The following is a 21,914-nucleotide window of genomic DNA, read 5'->3' on the forward strand; positions in this document are numbered from 1 at the left end:
ATTGTAGATAATTTAGCTACCTATTCTAATTAGGACTTTAATTATAATAGTGATTAATTAAATAACTAATTAGTTAATGACTATAAAACCTTTATTTAGTAATAGATTGAAAAGGATTATTCAGTAAATTTGCCCGTCCCCCCCCATCCGTGCTTTTATATATAGTATAAATATAGATTATAGATAGATATATATACAATAATCTACCAAAAGCATATCTTTAGAAAAATAAAAATAAAAAAAATCATATTTCTATATATCAAAAAAAAAAATAAAACAAATATATTTTTGCAAATAGTTTGAGGAAACCATAAAGAGCTATATAAAAGTAACGCGGGGGCCTCATTTTCGGGCTAATGAGCCATTTTCATTCCCCACTATTTCTGTCGTCTGACTTAAATGGCAGGCCCGACAATTCACAAAGATTAATGTCTAAGCCCATTTGATGGGCTATCCAGCCCAGATAATTAGACTATGGAAACGACGTCGTTACCACCGGGCACAAAATAGCACACCACTGTTTTTGCTGCTCCAGAAGAACTGTAGAAGAAGAAGAAGAAGAACAAAGTCTCCTCAGTCCCTAAACACTCTACCCAGAAACTAAAAAGAGAAAAAAACTCAATTACTTTATTTAATTATTTAATTAAAGATTGACGAAAATGTCCTCATCGTCAACAACAGAAACGGAGAGAAGAGGAATACCGGGAGCTCAATTTGTAGAAGATGTACAAGTTTATCTCAATAATTCTGGCTTTGATGTCAACTCTGCCCTTTCATTTCTCCAAGAAAGGTTTTGTTTTTTGTTCTTAATCTAGTTCAGTTTTTAGTCTTAAAAGATTCTTTAATTAAAGATTTTTTAACTCTAATTTTAAATTTTATTTGTCGCAGGCTTCAGCAGTATAAGCTGGTTGAGATGAAACTTCTTGCTCAACAGAGGGATCTTCAGGTACTTTTTTTTTAATTTACTTTTTTTAATTTTTAGCTATTGTTAAGTAATGTTTAATGTGATTGTTTTAATTGGTTAATTTGGGGGACTAAAAACTTATATATTGATGCTATGCTAGTAGGTATGGAATTCAAATTCAATTGTGAGTTTGTTTTAAAAAATTCTATGACTGTTATATGCACTTAACTTCTAGGTTTATTGTATTCAGCCTCACCGACTCGAGGCTTTATTTTAGACATTAGTGTAAATCTAATATCTCTTTGGCAAGAGTAAGCAAATATAATTTGCCCATTTATAAATGTTCAATGTTACTGTATTGTAATTTGATTGGTTCTACTTTTTGAATCTCTACATGCTTGTTTTTTGTTTCAATTATCTTAATTCGAACAATGGGAACTATATTATTTGGATTGAAGCCGGACCTGAAAGGTTAAAGTGGGTCATGATGCGGAGATGAAATTTTGTTTAAAGTCCATCTTACTTTTGTAGTTTACTAATCATTTTGAAAACTCTCTTTTCTTATTGTGGGTGTCAGGCAAAGATACCTGATATTGAGAAGTGCTTAGATATTGTTGCCACTTTACAGGATAAGAAGGGCACCGGTGAGGTTCGTTTTTTGCATATCCATATTTTTATGTTACCTGTAGCTTTGTTGCATGATCTATTTTACGTCTATATTGTTAGTATAATATGACTATTCCTTTATAGGCTGAAGCATGGCGGTGTAGCCATGGCACTTTTATACTTGGGTGGAAAATTGTTTAATAGGACAGCGAGTAGAGAATAAACACTAGAGACTTAAATACGTGATCATAAGTCATGCTCTCATTGATAGATGCATGGATGGATTCCCAAACATAACTTAATTAATTAAAGCTGTTAACAAAAGCTTCTTGTTTGTTGTTTACTGTATTGTGCTTAGTGTTGTGCAAGAACATTGTTTTTCTGTCCATGATCTGATAATTTTGGTCTTGCTGTCGGTTGCATGTTATCCAGGATTAATATTTTTGTCAGTTTATTGTTTGCTCCTCATAAATGTTGAATTTTATTTCCCTTTTATACGGAGCTTTTTATGTGAGCTTGTGTCCATCGATTCCTTATGTAGGGAACAAAAAGTAAAAGAAGAAGTACTACTGTTTTTTAATTGGATGTTCCTTATAGATTTTTTCATTTTTCAGAAATAAGTTACCTTTATTATGTTGGGCTTGCTTAGAGTAAATACCTTCAAGGCTTCAACTTCTTTATCTTGCTGTTTGCACTATATTAGTTAGAAATTAGAATGTATACCCAACAATTTTTTGCAGTCCTTCAATCATCACCAATTTAAAAAAAATGGTGCAACCTCCTCATGTTTGAAGCCAAGAGATATTGAAAATCTCTCCTTTTTATCTCTACGTGCAGTCAAGGGACAAATGATATTCTGGAACATTTTGCTGTCTAACCACTAACTTCATTTTTTAAAATTTCTGCTTTATTAAATAGTGTTCCTGTTTGAAGCTCTCAATAGGAAAAACTTATGGTTTCTTTTTATTAGACTATTCAAAATATTCTAATTTAAGAGCTATAAATCCTAAGCAGACCAGTTTTTTCTTGGTCGTAGTCTTTGTTTGCTGGATATCAACATTGTATATTTATCCAAAGGCTGCCCTTATGAACTCTATATTAGTTATCCTTATATGCACTTCTTTTCCTGATATGCACAATATGTTGAAAGATTTCCTCACATTACGCAACTTCTTCATATGTTAAGTGAAAACGGATGAAATTACTTATTGATGTCTCTGATTCAGTTGCTTACTAAAGTGCCAGGCTGGTCTTTTTAAATTACGCCTGCATTTAGTATAAGAAATTAAATCTACTGTTCTCTCAGTATTGACGAAGTCTTCTTCAGTTTATATAGCTTGCAAGAACATGTAGTCTATAGCAGTTGGTTACATGTTCCCGACTGATGTAGAAATTCCTATTGCTTCAATTATCCGGAATTTGTTTTATGCTTTTCATTGGATCTGAATTTTAAATACAGGCACTTCTTGCTGATTTTGAGGTCTCTGAAGGCATATATTCGCGGGCAAGCATTCAGGATACAGACTCGGTGTGTTTATGGCTAGGAGCAAATGTCATGTTGGAATATTCCTGTGAAGAGGTTTGCACCTTTCATATTAATCTGCTACTGAAAGACATCTGTATCCAGTGAAGGATGCCATTATTTTTATTTTGTTGTGTAGGCCATGGCTCTTTTGCAGAAGAATTTAGATAACGCTAAGGCTAGCTTGGAAGTTCTTGTAGCCGATTTGCAATTCTTGAGGGATCAAGTAACAATAACACAGGTACTGCTAATGAAGCTTGTATATGAGATGAATAGTCTAAAACTGATGTTTATTATTTATCTTGCATGGCCATTGGTTCGCATAATAATTAGGGTTATTTGCAAAAAAAAGCCCTACCTTTCACCTTTTTAAAGCTTTAAGCACCACATTTGAAAGTTGGCAAAAAAGAGAAAACCTTTCATTTTTTGGCATTTCTAGTCCAAAAGCATTTTCCCTTCACCAAACGACGCCGTTTTGGCAGTTTTTTTTTTGAACAAACGACTCCGGATTATGGCAATGAGCCAGAAATTGTCTAAATAAAATAAAAGGTGGAATATTTTTTTTGCCAACTTTCAAACATGGTGGTTAAAGCGCTAACGAGAACCCTAATATTTAATTATAAAGTGTGAAGAGTAAACATGAAAGAAGCAATGCAAAGTACAACATATAGAAGTCCAAAAAGCTCAATGTTAATTTCATGCATCTTATTTGTATGTAAAACAAATAATCATCAATTTTATTTTATTTTTACTATTTAAACTATTTGTTGTCAGGTTACTATCGCTCGAGTCTATAATTGGGATGTTCATCATCGTCGAATGCAGCAAACTGCTGCTATTTCTTCCTCAGCATCATAAAAAGAGTCTTCTGCAACTTAGATTAAGAGGCGATGATGTATGTTCCTGATCTTTCATTGTTTAATTTTGGTTGATGGAATGTCCTTGTATTTTTCTGATAATGCAAATTTTGGTTCATGGGGTTTGCGGAGTGCTGTTGAAAGTATGATTTGATATAGGAACTCTGTTGAAGAAGACGGATTTTGTATTTTTAAACATGATATAACTTCTCAGTATGATGAGCAGCAATGTCCTTATTACCCTAGTATTTGATATCTCATTTGATGTGAGCTATTCTTTTGCATTTGTTTAGGTTTCTAAGAATTGAATATTTAGGGTCAGTAGTTGAAATGATGGGAGTTGAATAAGGTTCAGTCCTGAAAGTGATGTATCAGCAAAAAGTTGAACTACTTAGATAATATTACCGTTTTCTCTCTATATTTTGAAAAATCGCTATTTTCTCCTTACACGTAACTTAAACGTCTCTTGTAATAGATTTCAATTACTAAACATCTACTAATATTAGGGGGAAAAAATAATAATATCTAAATATAAGGGAAAATAATAACTTTAATCTAATTTCAGGGGTCGAGAACTCGATAAATGTGTCTTTACGCTTATGCAAGCATCTTATTCTTCCTCCTCAAAAGGATCGTAGGTCTTGGTTCTTTTCTATTTGAAAAATGCCATTTTTAGTCAAAAAATGACATGATGTTGGAGTTTGATCAAGTCAAATTTAGGATTCACTAGCAAAGCAATTTATATTATACATTTGTTTTGTTATAAACTGCATAACATGAGGTTGAATGTTGTAATGTGAAGTCGCGTGGTGGCAGCTTTGGTGGTCTTGACGGCCATAGGTTTCACACATGAACCTCTTTACGTTTAGAGTTTTTGCAAACTTCTAAGCAAATTATTTAAGGAATCTTTTGTCTTCTATTCATATTCCCAAACTATATGCAATTTGATGCTACTTGCAACTGTAGGCTGTAGCCCCTGCCCATGCTTTCACTCGTGGAGCCAGAACTTTTATTCGGAGAAAGAAAAAAGTAAACAGATTATTCTGTTTTTCATGCATGGTATATCATTTGTAATAATAGCCTCTTTCACAAATAATTTCAAACCAAACCCGGTTTACATAATCAAACCACACAAGTATCAGAAAGTTCGAGCTAGATAGCCGAGTTAATTTTAACTCGGAACTTTTTGAGAATTGTACTGTTTGATTGTGTAGATTGAATTTGATTAGCAGTTGTTGTGGAAGTTTGCTGTCACCGCTTTAATATTTTTAAATTTTTTATGTTCGGTCAAATAACAAATAGAAAAGACGGCCCAAACAACTAAACTATCCTTAAGAGACTTCTGGGTAAAGGTAGACAATTGCCCACCATACGCGCCCCTCTCTACGCCCCGCATGCATCGAATGACCGAAAGTTAATCGGTTTAATATTGGTTAGGATCACTTCATTTTGGCACCGAACCATGGCGATGACTATGAGTACTTTGACATTTTTGTTTAGGACAGTAGCTATCAAGGTATAGAAGGTAGATGAAGTTGAGAGGTGATTTGTGAAGTGAAAAGGTTGTGGGTCATTGTAATCTTTCCTATTTAATTGTCGGCTGCAATTTATGTGTCGGTAAATCCTTGTCCTGAATGCCGGTTTTTTAATGGCCAAATCGCTGCTTGCATTATGGTTGCCTTCGCTTCTAACTAATTCTCTCCTATAACTGTTGCCCTCAAGATAGTCCCCTCCCTTGTCCTCGTTGCCTATCAAGTTTGGGATTTAATTTCCCATTTTCATTTATTTGCCTACCTAATAATCATTCCTTTTGTGATTGTTTTATTTATTTTTCTTCTAATTTCCACCCAATATTCCATTTCATCACTTCATGGAAAGTATATGCAACCGAATAGATTTTTAGATAAAGAAAAAAAATAGTAAAAATTGTATCATATTTTGAAGTTATGGTTACAACAATGTACTGATTAATCCTAAATTATTAAATTTTAAAAAATTGGATCATACTTTTTATTGTTTCTTAATAGAAAATTTATTTTACTTATATTATATAGTAGTTTATAATTTAATATGGAAATTTCAATGTAATTTTTTTTGTACTAATAAAAATAACCTACTATTACTAGGAGTGTCAAAGTGAATCATGACATCTAAATATGATTCGCCTGACGAAAAAGAAAAACAATAACGGATTAAGATTAAGTTAAATGTGTTCGTATTATAAACAAATAAATTTGTTTGCGACACGACCTAAAACACGTCGGATTGCGAATAAGCATGCCAATTCATTCAATTCATTAATGTCACGATTTAAAATGTTATGTGTTGATGTTATTATCGTGTCAATTCAAATCAACACATTTAATTATATCTTAATTTATTAAAATTAAATTGTGTAAATTTAATTCATATCCTTAAATATAATACTAAAAGTAATATAAAGTTAATCGGTTACGTAAAATTGTGAAAGAGTTTAAATTCAAACTTTCACACCCAATGCGCTATAGATTTAAAGATATGCGATGTGCAAAATTTTGATAAAATTCTGGGATCAATTTTTCTTACAAATGCTACAATTTCTCGCTTTGTTTTAAAAAAAAAAGATCGCATGTATAACCTAAAAAAAACTACAACTATTTTATGTGTTTAGATAAAAGTTGATAATAAGTAAATTTAAGGAAACGAATTTTGATTTGACCGCATATGAATATCAAACCCGATGTAGAGTAGAATCTAAAGCTTTTTTCCTTGTTAAGGTTCAACACTGAATCAGACTGCAGACTGCAATACCCAAGAAAATAAGAAACGGCAGAGAATATGAAATTATAATATTAATAAACCAAAACAAAACCAAGTGAGTCATGTTCTGTAATATTCAGAGGGAGTTGACCTTTTGACGAAAGACAAGGGTCCCATTCTTAGAGATTAGATGATGCATTGCCATGTGGGTTTGACAACCCTTCCAAAAGTCAACAATAACACACTTCTTAGTTCTTCCTCTTCTTCTGCTGACATTCTATTTCACATCACTACTCTTACTAATTATTCTTCATTAGTTTTCCACTTATTTTATTATTTTAATTAAGTTTACTTGTTTTATTAATCTGATTTTCAGATTTTGATTCCTGAAAATCTGCAATTCTGTTGTCACGGGTTTTATTTTGCTTCATTCTATGATTTTATTTACGTGCAAGTTGCATGTAGCCAATAAATTAATTAATTAACAAGTGGGGATAAGTACTTTGATTCAATATTGTTAATTTTAAGATTAATCTTATTATAGTAATTTGGAATTTAAGACTCAACTTCTTATACAATGGAAAATTTGTAAATATTGTACATCTTTTAATTTAGATACAAATCATGAGTTTTCAACTTAATTGATCATGCGTGCTTTGTGAATATGCAAATCTAAGATCTTTTTGATTCAGATTTAAATGTTTGAGAAATGATCAGAAATATAAAGCATAATACATCATGTTTTAATATTTTTTTATCACAATCAAACATCGTTGATTTTAATTTTTCGGCTTATCTCTTTTCTTTTAATAAGATGGACAAAATATAAAATATATATTTATAATGTGGACAAAACAATTTTTTAAGGTGGGTTTGTGCAAAATTATATATACCGTCGGATTCATATTAATGATATCATTTAATGTTTTTTAAAATGTGTCTACTATACACTTTATATAATTCTGATTATATCTTTCTTGACATTACATGCTCGATCACCCTAAACTATATATAAATTGATGACTTCAGCTCATGATAAAATAACAAATCAGAATCTAAATTTTAGTTTATAGGCAATAAAATTAGAAACAATTTTAAACTTTATAAATTAAGAGTCCACTTTGATGATAAATTAAGTTTCATTTGTTAGAGTAACGTTTGGAATGTGAGAATTTTTAGATCTACCATCATCAATTATCACCTAACATTTTTAACTATAAGCATTTGATAAAAAAATTTACTAATCTACTATAAGATAATTAAATTCATATGCAAATATAGATTTTAGGGATGGATTGATTTATAAATAGGAGTTGTAAGCACATGCAAACCAAAGGCAAAAAGCAGAAAAGGAGAGAGAGAATCGCAAATATATATAGAGACGTGCACGTAAATCCATACAAATTATTTGATTTCTGTCATTACTAAACCAAAATTTGCCCTTAAACTGGATTTGTCATTTTCTGTTAATTACGCGTTTTCTACTTTTTATCTGTTAATTAAATTTATAATATGTTGACTTTGACTCTGCATGTGCTGCCTCTATCATAGTATTATGATCAATGAACTCGTCACTATTAGTAATTGATTTAATATTAATAATTAATTCTGATTAATAAACAAACATTACATTATTCTTTTCAGGTTTCAAAAATATTATTCATATGGTAATTAATTAATTAATGCAAGGAGATTAGAGTAATTCCAATTGCCGCAATCATCGCTTTGTGTTTTCACCTATTCATCTACAAATATAATCAAGTCAACGGGTTTGATTTATTTTTAATAATAATTTTTTGGCACCTCATCTATCGAATTTAATGAATTAAACCTATGTTTACCAATAATATATTTGTAGTTGAAAGTCAAATTTCTAACATAATATTACTATTATTATCAATTTTGAATAAAATTTTGGATATATTTATTGTTAAATTGCGAGATTTTGAATTCAAACTTTTAATTATTAAATCTCAAAATGTCTAAATAGAACATTATTAGCGGATTATAAATAAATTATTGTTTTTTGGTGTTGCAACGATCTGTGTCCGAAATAAAAACAAAAGTAAGTTTGGTTGATAGTGGAAGATTGACATTGCATTTTAGGAATTATAAAATTAATTCAGTCGTTCAAGATGAATGAGATGCATATTAAATAAATATTACTGCTTTATATATTGTTCTTGTAAGTTGTAAGTGTCAAAGATTAAAGTTGGGGTTGTTGGTTTTGGCAAACAAAAAAACTTATTATTTTCACCAAACTTCATCTTTTGACCATTTTAATAAAAAGCAACATTATTGAGAAAAAAATAAGTACTCAGAAATAATAAAAATGCAAATATTCATAAAAAATTATAAAATCATAACTGTAACACCAAGTTTATATTTAGAGAAAAAAACATAATTTTTATAATAATATAAATATTCATAAATTTTATAATAATATAAAATTTTGATAAAATTGGATTTGAATAATTTCTTATAAATTTATAAGATTTCTCTAATTATGGATTAATTTGTTCTAAAAATAAGCTAAGAATTAAATATATTTTAATTTTATCAATTAAACCTTTTTTTAATTGCTATTTGCATATATTTTACACAAATCGCAAAGTTACTAAAGAAATATATATATATTATTATATATGAAATTTTCTTACTTAATAAAAATATAAGCATTTTTTATTATAATAATTAAAAGAGAGAGGTTTGAAATGAAACTTTTTGAAATTTTGAATACAACATTTTTACTACTACAAGTACACGGACTTCATAAAGTTAATTATTGACTGAGTCTAAATAGATTAAGCAAGTGTAATTAAGTATAATGAGTGTGATTGGGTTGACCATCATGACTATGCAGTCTATAGGAAAGAACTAATAGTCTAATTGATAAGATATTAAATTTGTGAGCATAGGATAAGTTGAGGGTCTAAAAGCAATAAATAATTTGATTCTTAATCCAAATAAACAAATGGAAAAATCTAGACAGGATCCATTCACAAAATAAAAATAAATACACAAGGAATAAATTGGTTGTTTTTCTAGAATCTAACCCTTTCATAATTAACCTAATAAGAATTTGAAAGTTCAGTTTACAACCACCATTAGTGGATGATGTGAACCTTAATCTAGAAACAGAATCAATTATCAATCTTAAGTTAAAAAATTAAAAAAAGTAATCCTTAAAATAGTATTTTTAATGAATTTAATTATATTTTTCTTATAGTATAATTAATAATGGAACCTTGTATGTATCAACTAAGTATGAACCTATGATATTTAAATAGAGTCAGTGAGCTTCTGCATGATAGGCAATTTAAACTTGTTTAGACACTATAAAAGGCTGTTAATAGCATCTATTATTTTAGATCTTGAATTTGAGTTCTAATGTCCATTATCTTATAATAAATTCAAATAAAATAATGGGCTTAATATATACCTGAAATAGTATGCTTCTGTATTGACCTAAATATATAGTGCTCTTGTTGATGGTATATTTTGTGTGGATTATTATTGATTGTTCTATAAGTAGCATTAATTATTATCTTGAGTATATATGTTTAGAAGATCAGTTAAATGAATCTCTACCTTTAATGTAATAAATTTTTTTTAATGATTTGCAGTATATAGAGTATAATATTCTGCAAATAGTACTCTGTATTAGCAATTAGATACATAGGAATATATTTATGATTTTGAAATGAATAGGTCGGTGAAGAATAATTAAGACTTGGAGATTCGGCACAAAGCTAGGTTCAATCTAAGCCTACAACTATAATAGTAGTATAATTTTCCCCATAATAAAAGTTATTAATATAAAATCTTTATATTTGTTATTACAAAAAAGCTAGTCATTGATACATTTGGGAGTTACCTGCATTATCTTTTTTTTATTTTTTTGATTGCCCACAGTGGCGGATCCAGACATTTTGTGTGGTGGGGTCTATATATTATAAATTAAAATTAAAAATTTAAATAATTTTCTAACTCTATTATTCTAAACAATAAAAAAAATTATATTATAAATATTAAATAAAACTTAAGTAAGCAAATGAATAAATATAAATACTTTAAAATTAATAGTTTTTAATAAATTAATATGTAAATAACTATGAATAATTTTTACTTGTATATTTATATTTACATATATTAATTTTGTACTTCCATTATTTATAACTGTAATTTGCATTGAGTTCTACTTTCAATTTAGAATTTGCAATATACACTTGTACCCATTTTATTAACATGAAATTTGTATTTCTAGTTAACACTTGGGACAACTTAAAATTTTAAAAGAATTTATTTATTTTCCTTGTGTTTATAGAAAATATTAAATTTATAATGGATAAATAGGTAAATAGATTAGATAACATATTTTTGTTATTTTATGGGCTGAATTTAACAACTAGAGTCCATAATAGTTATTTAATTTTTTATTAAAATTTATTAATTCATATATTAGATGAATGACTTCCTATTAACATATGTAGGTAATGAATTAGTAAAAAAAGGTGGGGTCCATGGAACCCACCCTTGTACACATAGATCCGCTACTGATTGCCCATCCGGTTTTTAGAGTTTTGCCTTGATAGATCCGGATCCGATTCACATTGCGCACCTGATATGGTATGGGTAAGTCTGCCAGCAGAATTTTTCTGCATTATTATTTTTTGAATGAATAGTTACTTGAATTATAATTTTATTAATTCGACCAAAATATTTAATCCATATATTTTTTACGAATTCAGCCAATTAAATGTTATTATTTCACACATTCTTTTTTCGCTTTTCATTTCTTAACTTCTGATTGATTGACTCCATGAATAATGTATTGTTCGTGGAGGTAAAAATTTCCACGCATGCTAGAAATTTGTATATTGTAGTAGTATAATCAACATCAAAAAGAAGAAATTAATTTAGAAAGAAGAAGCATTCAAAAATATATATTGAAGAGTTGTTGACCATATTATCTGAAAATATGATTGAATTATAATTTTATTAGGTCTAACCATGACAAAATATTATGTCTTTTTGATTTTCTATAAATTTATTAACTTGATAATTTCGTTGTAATTACATTCAATTTTTTTTATGAATAGTTCAATTTTTTAATTAATTAATTTAAATATCTCAATCTTTCATCACCTCGGTATAATATTTATTTATCTTCTTTATTCATTTTAAGTTTCAAACTAACTTTAAATTTTACAATTTTTTTTAATTTTAAAACTAGGAGTTAAAGTTTGCTTATTAAAAGATTAATATAGAAATTCAATTGAAAATAATTATATTAAATGAATACTTTTTTATATAATAGCAAAAAATATATTAAATTTAAATATATTTACAAACCTAAAAAAGAATCTGATAAATTTATAAAAAAAGTCAAATAATTAATCAAAATCCATATGCGTATGCTAGAAATTTACAATCAATCTAGTATACGTGTACAAGTTAGAGGGTCGACATAAACTACGGTCCATAAAATGCAAAGATAATAATGTACGTAGAAATTATGTAAGGTATGGCTGTGGAAGGAGATGAACCACATTTATGTAATTACTTACTCCATTAATTGTTATATATATTTAAAAAGATTTGACCTATTAAGCATGTTGACCAAATATAAAGATTCCCAAACAAAAACTTATCAATCCATATAAATCTCCTTCTTATTAGGACCCATAGGCATAGCCACACATTATTTCAGAGTCTCAGACAGTTGGTCTCCGATCATGCCTCTGTCTGTGCATAATAGAAGCTGCATTTCTTCACCAATGTTGCTAAGTTAACTAAGGTGTTGTGAGATTAGTCGCAGCGGAATAGTAGAAAATTAATTAAAAAATCAAACTTATGATAAAATATAGAATCGAACTAAAAATAAATACATGATTTACATGGTTCGTCAATGACAACTCCACGAATAAAGGAACGAGTTTTATTCACTAATAGATGAAAAATACAAAAGAACGGTAGAGATTTTTCTAATACTCAAATCTAATAATAAACCCAAATAATATTTTGGACGTACTAATATGCCTCACAATCTTAAATTCTACAAGTCATAATTTGTTTATTTATAGAGTTCTAAAAAGGTTAAAGGAATAAGAAGTTCAAATTCAAAAAGGATTTAAACTTTCTTTTCCTACACAGACCCAATAATAACATAATCAACATCTAACACATATTAGAATAAATTAAAGTATTAAAATAATTAAAATTCTAGGAATAGTCCTAACATAAGGACGTGTTAGGGGTTTATTTTTAAAAGAGAAATGATTTTTGATATTCATAATTTTAATTAATTAAATATATATATTATTAAATATACTTTGTACATTTTAATCTGACAATTTTGCGAATTGAAATATATCCAAACTCAAATTATATCTATTTTTGGGGTTAATTTTTGTAAGTTTGTAATTTCATAATTGATTTACACAATTGATCTTTAATTTTAGTTTACCAAGGGTTATTTTTTAAAATAAAGATTATGTTCTTAAAAATAGGTTTAAATTGATAATTGAATATACTTGTCTTAATTTGCAAAATTGACGGACCAAAATGTCCGAATTATTTTTTAATGATATATTTGACAAAACTGTTAAAATCGCGTGGATAAAAAAAAAAGCATTTCGCCTTTTAAAGAAAAAATGTTAATAAAAAATTGAAAAAGATAAATACAACTTTAAAAAGTTATCAATTTTAAAAGGTAAAATGAACTTATGTACTCAATTTTTTAATATATTTACTAAATATATTATAATATTTAAATGTCATCTGTTTAATCGATTATTTACTTGATTTTTATCATATATATGAATATATCGATGACTCGTTTGAACCTGACGTGCTATAATATTTACATCTCTATATGTATAAAATTTATCCTACTTGATATATATGATATCATGACAGGTCAGTTTTAAACGACTTGTAGGTATATTTAATAAAGATATAAAAAATGCTGAAACAAATTGATAAGAACTAAAATTATAATATATTTGACAGGTGGATAAAATTATGAACAGCTAAATTTATTTTATAAATGCTTTTTTATGAGTGTAAAAGTAGTGGAGCAAATATATGTGAAAGTAACGAAAACAAAAGAGAGAAAGCTGATATTTACCTGTCGAAAACTCGAAATTGCGGTGTTTAGTGTTTGTCTCTTTATTTGGATCCCATACTTTACCATTAAGCAACTTGTTATTTTTCATTTTTATAGAATAGAATATGATTTTTTCACTTTATTTATAGAAACTAGCAATTTCGGTGGATGAACTATATATGTGCATTAATTTACCTATTCTAGCTGTGTATAGTAATTAATTAGGCTTAGCTTATAAAAAGGTTCTCGTATTTTTAATTTATCCTTTTTAAATTTATATCTTTATTCAGTTCTTTTACTAATCTTATTTGAAATATGTAGGTCATTTTTTAAAGGAAAAAGAGCATGCATGACTCACTGTGAAAAACTGAGTGAGATTGGATTTAAATATCTACCTAACTCGGCATGTTAAAAAAAGTAGTCACATCGGCAAAAAAAACGCTGTCATATGCGTTTATAAAAACGAATTCTACGCCAACATATTATTGAATAACAACCTAGAATGAACTAAATAAATAAAAAAATTAGAATACTTAGGATGTTTGTTATTTTTATATAAATTTTTTTAATCAAGTAAATATGATGTACAAATAATAAAAAAACATGTTGAATAATACTCCCTCCGTCCCATAAAAAATAGGCTTAACCAACTTAATTTGCACAAGAATTAAGAAATGAAAGTTAAATTAGTTATTTATTGGCAACTTCCTACTATACTCTTGATTTATTTATTTAGATATTTTAAATTTTATTACAATCTATTTTGGGTACAAGAACTGTTATTGGAATTGTAATATAATCCTGAAAAACTAAGTTTATTATTAATTTTTGTAGTGGATAAAATAATAATTAATGATGATTAAGAGAACATAGCAAAAGTGGTTGAAATTAATGAGGGACAATAGTGATAATTAAAATTGACAATTCAAATTAAAATAGCAACTTTGCCTATATTATGGGACGCCCAAAATAGAAACTTTGCCTGTATTTGTGCGACGGAGGAGTAAATTTTTTAAAAAGAACTATATAAATAAAAATATGAAAAGTATAAGGATCTTTTATAGATTAAGCCTAATTAATCAGCACAATAGTAGACATTTAGGTTTCACTGCATTGGAATACGTAATTTATAATAATCCGCTTATATTTGAAAACACAAATATTCTCAATTAGTTTAATTTAATCGGAATTGATGAGTCGTTGTTTAGAAGATTTTGATATTTCTTTCTGAATATCTTAATATATTGAATTTAGAATTCAAATTATTTTGAAATGACAATGCAATTATCACAGCAAATTGTCGCGTCATCTACTGGAAACTTACTAGGTAAAAATATGCAAAAACATCCATTTATTTTCTCTCTCTCGAAATAAAAAAGAAGTTTCAATGGTGTGATATTAAAGAGAGGGGCCAAGAGAAGCAAAGAAAAAGTACGCTAATTTGGAACTTTCTTTATGATTAAGACATTACAATATTCAATATGAAATGATCATGTAAATCATTAATTTGCGATTTTTTTTGGATTGTAAGTTGAATTTGAAATTTTAATGTATTGAAATTGGAACTAGGCCTAGTGAATATAAATTCCAAATTTAATTCGACTCTTTGTAACTCTAACTAAAAATTTAATTGCAATAATTTTAGCCCAAAATGAAAACTGATAGCAATTCTAGGCAAATTTATATATAAAAAAAAGAATTTAATTAACATGAGATATCATATATTAAAAAATAAAAATTAGATGTTTTTGTATTTAAAAATATGAAAATAAAGTAAAACTTTAAAATATACACGAATTACCTTAATTCATCGTTTAAAATATTCAAAATTCATGTTTAACAATTATTAAAATTTATTGAAGCATCAGTAACTAAAATTGCTGAAATTAAATATTTTGGTTATTTTTTTTTAAAAAAAAGCAAAAATGTATGAGATATTGTCCCCGTTGAATCTTGCAATTATAACCAATGAGTTTTAACTCAAACTATATAAATATAAATGTTAGACAACATTCTGCTAGCTCGTGGATTTCTCCCGCAAGCACTATCCCTTCCAATTGTAAAAAAAAAAAAGTGTTGCAATTATATGTTCAATTCCTATTAAATCATAAGTGAAATGAGTTTAAGTTACAATTATATCAAAATTAAAATGAGATGTCATCACATGGTAGAATTTATACCAATCATCTTCCAAGACTTAACGATATGTAATTCCTTTTTACAAACAAATAAGAAACTTCTAAATTTCTCTTTATCTACTTATTATTTAGGATAAAATGATATGAGAGTACAAAAACAATATTAAGCGACTAACCAGCAAAAAAGAAAAGATGAATATATTTATATGTGTAGAGCCAAAGGGCGTGCTCTGGAAGCAAATAAAAACCCTAAAATTTTAAGAATATACTAAAACCGCGTAAAAGTGCATGTGCTTTGAAACAGAGATCGCAAACAAAGTCTCTATCTCATTTTTCTTATGCAAACAATACAAAAAGCATCAAAATCAGAACAATTATTATTTAATTGTCCATCTAATGGTATATATTGTCCCACATCGATCTAACATACATGTCACAGCTTTCAAATTTGATCGATGGTAAGGCCACACTCATTTTCCTAAAAAGAAAAAGGCAAATTAGATCCTTGTACTTTTAAAATTTCATTTATCTAGTCATTTTTTTAAATTTATTTTAATTTGCATTATGTGTCTTTTTTGATCGGAAAAGGAGCGTGCATTACGCTCACAGTAAAATACATTAATCGGATTTAAATTACTATCTAATTCGACACATTGGCCAAATAAGATATGCACATAATCAAATTTAGTGAGCACCATAGAAACAAAAGTTTATGAATAGAGAGCCTATTGAATAAAAAAAAGACTAGACAAATTAAAATTAAAAAGCATCTATAGAGGGGTTTTGTTATTTTTCACGTGAAAATTGTTAACACATTTTAATAAGTTCCTTTCATAAAATAAATCCATTAAATAAAAAATGAATAGTTTTTGACCTATAGAATAGTAGAAGTTGAAGGAGGATCATATAAATAAAAAAAATTAAGAATACAATGGTCTTTTAATTTATTAAGCTAAAGAAAAAATTAAATATATTCTTTTTTGATAACAGCCTTCTAATTTTTTTCAAAGTTTAATTCAATTATTTTTTCTTTGTTGATAGATAAGTTTTTGGAATGATATTCCGTAATATCCAGGTTGTACCTTTGAAATGACCATTATGGTTTCCTTTTTTAAGTATATGGCCATTATAGGTCTTTATAGTTTTAAAGACTTGAATTTTTTTTGGCTCCTCCATAATTCAAAGTCTTGCAAAAACAAAGTTCTTATTGCATACCTAAACTTTTTTTTCTTTATCAAAAAGGTACTTTAAGTTTTAGCATTAAGTCTTTTAGACTAATTCCATGCAATAACTCAAAATTAATGTGTCAACTCAAGTTGGCCCTATTACAAATAAATTTCTTTTGGAAATTTCGGTTAGTTTTTTCTAGAAGATATAGCCACCAAATTAAATGATTAATTATATTTACTAATTTATCTATGGATGGATTATCATTGACCTATTCTTCGTCAATCTATTATGCAAATTAAATGAAGCAACTTCATTGACATAAGATTTTATCGTCAAAAAAGGGACATTTTTAGCTAAAAGAGGAGCAACAACCGCAATCAAATATAATTAAATATCACAAATAATAAAATAATATTGTGTCACTAATTGTATTCCAAATAAATTAATAAAAATAATGAAACTATGTAATATAATTAATGATACAAAGAAAACATGTAAATTCTTTTGATTGAAACGGTGTGAATAGTGGTCAATTGACGGTGTTGCCTTGTCGGGGAAGAAGCAAGAAAATAAAATGTTTGTGAAGCTTTGATGACGTGGAGATTGTGTCAGCAATTTCCCATTTTTATGTCAGCACGTGCGAGAAACTTCTCTTACACGATCAAAATAACACGGTATTTTTCTTATAGTAACTCTTTTTTTGTTCCAAGAAATTTGATTTTTCCTTTTCTCATAAGCTAAAGTTTTTTCTGTGTGTAAAAAGTTTTAGTTCGGAAGTTATATTACTTAAATGACCTTGACATTATTCACTTGCTTTGGATGTCTCCAATTGTCAAACTAAAAAAGGTTGATTTGAGCTTCTAATTCCTAATGTAGATTGTTAATTTTTTTTTTTATGGATTTTACAAGATTATTGCATAAATTATCTATCTAAAACTAGTAAGAGTAAAATATTGATAGGTCCTCTAGATTTCAATAGGAAAATAACTTCCTAAAGTGGATGAATATTATAAATTCTTAGAAAAAAATCAATTAAAAAAATTATTTGTGTTGATTTATATTTTTATTTTGATGATGTCTATTATATAAATTTGTTAATTATTAGATATATTTGAGAAAAGTAAAGAAATAAAAAAATAACACTAGTTTTATTATATATTTCAAATTTATAATTTGGCCTTTGTATGCAATTTTTTTTTTTTTTGGTTAAAAGGGCTGGCCAAAGCCAGAAGGAACTAAGATCTACACATCCGAGGGAAAGAAATTCCCATAACATCATCCAAAATCACACTCCTAACTCCATCTAATATATCAGTGTAGACACCGATTCCAAACGAGTGAGAATAACCATAGTTCGCCAACCAATCCGCACACCGGTTTCCTTCTCTATAGGTATGCTGAACTACGACCTGCCAATCTCTGCAAATGAGGCTCTTCACAGCTCGAACTAAATAGGCATTGGCATTAATGCCAATATCATCTTTCAAAAGGGCTTCGACAGAGAGTTTACTATCCATCTCCAAGATGATGTTCCTATAGCCACGCTGCCAAGCTATTTCTAGACCATCAAAGGCACCCCAAAGCTCAGCTTGAAACACCGAACAACAGCCTATATTCCTGCTGAAGCCAAACAACCAATCGCCATCGCTATTGCGAGCAACACCACCTGCGTTGGCCTCGTTATTCGACCCTCGAACAGCACCATCGCTATTGACCTTAACCCAACCATGAGGAGGAGGATTCCAGCCAATAAGCTTTTCATATTTAGGACCCAGGCCTGGGTTAGCAAGCTGGACATAGGCTTGAGCTTGTAAGGTATATCCAACAATAGAGTGAATCTCCCTAACAATTTCAGTCGAGCTTCGCCTCTCGCCATTGAAGATGACATTGTTGCGATGTTTCCATAAGCTCCAACAAGTGACACCAAAGGTGATATTCCAATTATCCATCCTCAAGTTATAATTCTTAACCTGCAAATTATCAAACAACCAATCAGAAGTAGCTGAAGGAGAAGAAAAAAAATTCTGTAACAAGGAAGCATGAATTAATTTACGCCAAACTTTCCTTGCGAATAGACACATAAAATCATTGTACTATTATCAAGGAAGCATGCAATTTATCAACAAATAAAATCTAAAAAATACTATTAACTTAATAATTAAAGGAACAATTCAAATAAATTGTTGACTAACTCTTAATTTATTTAATAATTAAAATTCAATTAGTAAGTGTATTTTCAAGATTATTATATACAAATTTGGATATTTTATACAATATTTCTGATATGAAATGTTTTTCATTAAATAGATTTTTTATTAAGTATGTTAAAGATTAACAAAGCCAGAAATCATTGTACCTCATATTATTAAATTGTATTATAAACAATTAAACATTGTTACAATTGTAAGCACAGACGTCACAGGTTATTGTAGTAATTTAACCTAATAATTCTGCCGTTAAAAATAAAGGCAGTAATCACATGCACACGAATTAGCAGACACCCTTTTTATTTTTCACCAATCCACGTGTAGCCAAAGAGGACCTTGTTCAGTTTACACGCAACCGGTTAACCCAGTCAAAATATCCGCGTAAAGATGAGGTGGGCCCAACGCTAGTCGTTTAGCAATTAATGCAAAACACCGGCCCAAATCCACCACCTTCCGTACCTTATATTTAACCGGCAACTGGCGGTCAACTCTGAAATGGGAAACCTCTTAGTCTAAGCTGTTGTCCAAACTCCAAATCCAAAAACACCATTCACACTCAAAAACATCAAATAAAACATCAAAATTTAGTGATATATTCAAATGAAAAGTTATAATATAAGCTTTTGAGTTTTACATCAATGGAGAAAATTAGAGAAAATATGATAAAAATGGAGGCTACACCAGCAAATTCTGCAACATTTTTGGGTGAGACTAACGGTAATAATAATAGCAGTAGCAATACGAATAATATTACGAGCTCTGCTTTACAATTCTCATCATCATCATCATCATCCGCTACAGCCGCGAGTATTTTTGACACGATGATGATGATGCCATGTGATTATAGTTTCGGAGGTGATCAGAAGGGTTATTCTTTAGGTTTATTAGATTTGCTTGATGGGAATACTCAAGATTTTGGTGCTTCTTCTTCTTTATTCGATTGGTTTCAGTTTCAAGCTCCTATTTTATCCGATCATCACCACCACCAACAGGAAGAGCAGCCGCTGCCGTCTCCGGCGTCTACTGTTCCTGAATCGTCGGAGGTTTTGAATAATCCGGCCACGCCGAACTCTTCCTCGATCTCCTCATCGTCTAATGAAGCTGCAAATGATTCTTCACAAGTTGTTAAAGCCGCAGAGGAAAATGACCAAGATCAAGACCAAGACAAGAACAAAAAACAGTGAGTTTTGTTTACTATTACTAATAGTTTTTTTAAGTATTGGTGTGTTTTTTTTCTTTTTCTTGATAGATTTTTGTTATTACAATATGTAGTTTAGTTAGTTATTCAGTCAGTTAAGCTATTGAAAAGCGAAAAAGTCTTCAAATGAGTGGAAAAAGAATCGTTTTCTTTAGCTAATTCTGTGTTTTTCTTTGCAAATTTTAAAAATGGATTTTCGTTTGAAAGTACTGATCGAAGTGTGAATGAATGATTTATAAATGGGTATAGGTTGAAACCGAAAAAGAAGAACCAAAAAAAGCAAAGAGAACAAAGATTTGCTTTCATGACAAAGAGTGAAGTTGATCATCTAGATGATGGTTATAGATGGAGAAAATACGGCCAAAAAGCAGTCAAAAACAGCCCTTACCCAAGGTATATGTTATAAATTTTTCATATTCATCCAAAAAAACATTATATTATTGTTGCTTGTATTGCAAGAAAACCAAAATGGTTCCATTTGATCTTGTTTTAGTGTATTAACATTGTAAATTTCTGTTTTTTTGAACATTTCAGGAGCTATTACCGTTGCACCAGTGCAGGATGTGGAGTGAAGAAGAGAGTAGAGAGATCATCAGAAGATAATACAATTGTTGTCACAACTTACGAAGGACAACATACACATCAAAGCCCAATTACACCAAGGGGTAGCATCGGATTTTTGTCTGATAATTCATCAAGTGCTGCCATTTTTGCTGCTGCAAATTCTTCTTTTGTTCTTCCACAAACTCACCATCATCATCATCAGTTTCAGCAGAACCAACATGCCTATATGTACACTTCATCACCTTCTCTTAACATTACTACCAGTGATTTTATTACTCCTTCTCCAAGTTTTGTTCACCAAGAGAGACGGTTTTGCCATTCGCCGGATTCTTTGGTAAGAGATCATGGTCTGCTTCAGGACATCGTGCCGTCTCAGATGAGGGAGAAGTCTGCAGAGGAGCATAATTAGAAGGGTATTTAATTCTCTAACTTATCGACTTAATTATGTAGATCATCATATCATCATGATCGTCCGTTTTATGATCTTATTATTGAAAAATGATGATGATGATGATGACTGCCCTTTTTTAGCTTGATTAATTATGCAGGGATTAGTAGTTTTCTTTCTTTGTTTTTTTTTTTGTTGTATCCAGAGATCATTATGTTTTTATGGATATAATTGGGTTTTTGTATCATCCTTTTTCCATCCCCACTTTAATAGTATAAGTTATTCAATTATCTTTGAACTTTCGTTTCTTCTTCTTCTTCTTTGGTTGGATAGTTGAATATTAGCAGTTTTAGGGTTAGGGTTTTCTTTTTCTTCAAAATAAAATATAAAGAAATATGACTAGAATGGTAAAATGTTGGTAACTCAGATTATGCTGGTAAACCCTAAAGATGATGTTTGCGGGTAAAATTGATTCTCGGAGTTATTAAACTATCATTCTATTTTATTTTA

At 29.0% G+C, this 21,914-nt stretch overlaps 2 protein-coding genes across 2 annotated transcripts; both read left to right on the forward strand.

Moving 5' to 3' along the window:
- The first annotated feature begins 529 nt into the window (after positions 1 to 529).
- Positions 530 to 4,137, forward strand: LOC126670706 (prefoldin subunit 3). The gene is made up of 6 exons (XM_050364516.2): positions 530 to 790; positions 889 to 946; positions 1,482 to 1,553; positions 2,970 to 3,089; positions 3,172 to 3,273; positions 3,807 to 4,137. Exons 1-6 carry the CDS (start codon positions 660 to 662, stop codon positions 3,888 to 3,890), a joined length of 567 nt encoding a protein of 188 aa, XP_050220473.1. The 5' UTR covers positions 530 to 659; the 3' UTR covers positions 3,891 to 4,137.
- Positions 4,138 to 19,770: 15,633 nt separating this feature from the next.
- LOC126666931 (probable WRKY transcription factor 48) lies at positions 19,771 to 21,711 on the forward strand. Its single transcript, XM_050359850.2, has 3 exons — positions 19,771 to 20,434; positions 20,702 to 20,845; positions 20,987 to 21,711. Exons 1-3 carry the CDS (start codon positions 19,893 to 19,895, stop codon positions 21,423 to 21,425), a joined length of 1,125 nt encoding a protein of 374 aa, XP_050215807.1. The 5' UTR covers positions 19,771 to 19,892; the 3' UTR covers positions 21,426 to 21,711.
- The last annotated feature ends 203 nt before the right edge of the window (positions 21,712 to 21,914 follow it).

The sequence above is a fragment of the Mercurialis annua genome, linkage group LG2, assembly GCF_937616625.2.
Source record: "Mercurialis annua linkage group LG2, ddMerAnnu1.2, whole genome shotgun sequence".
Lineage (NCBI taxonomy): Eukaryota > Viridiplantae > Streptophyta > Magnoliopsida > Malpighiales > Euphorbiaceae > Mercurialis > Mercurialis annua.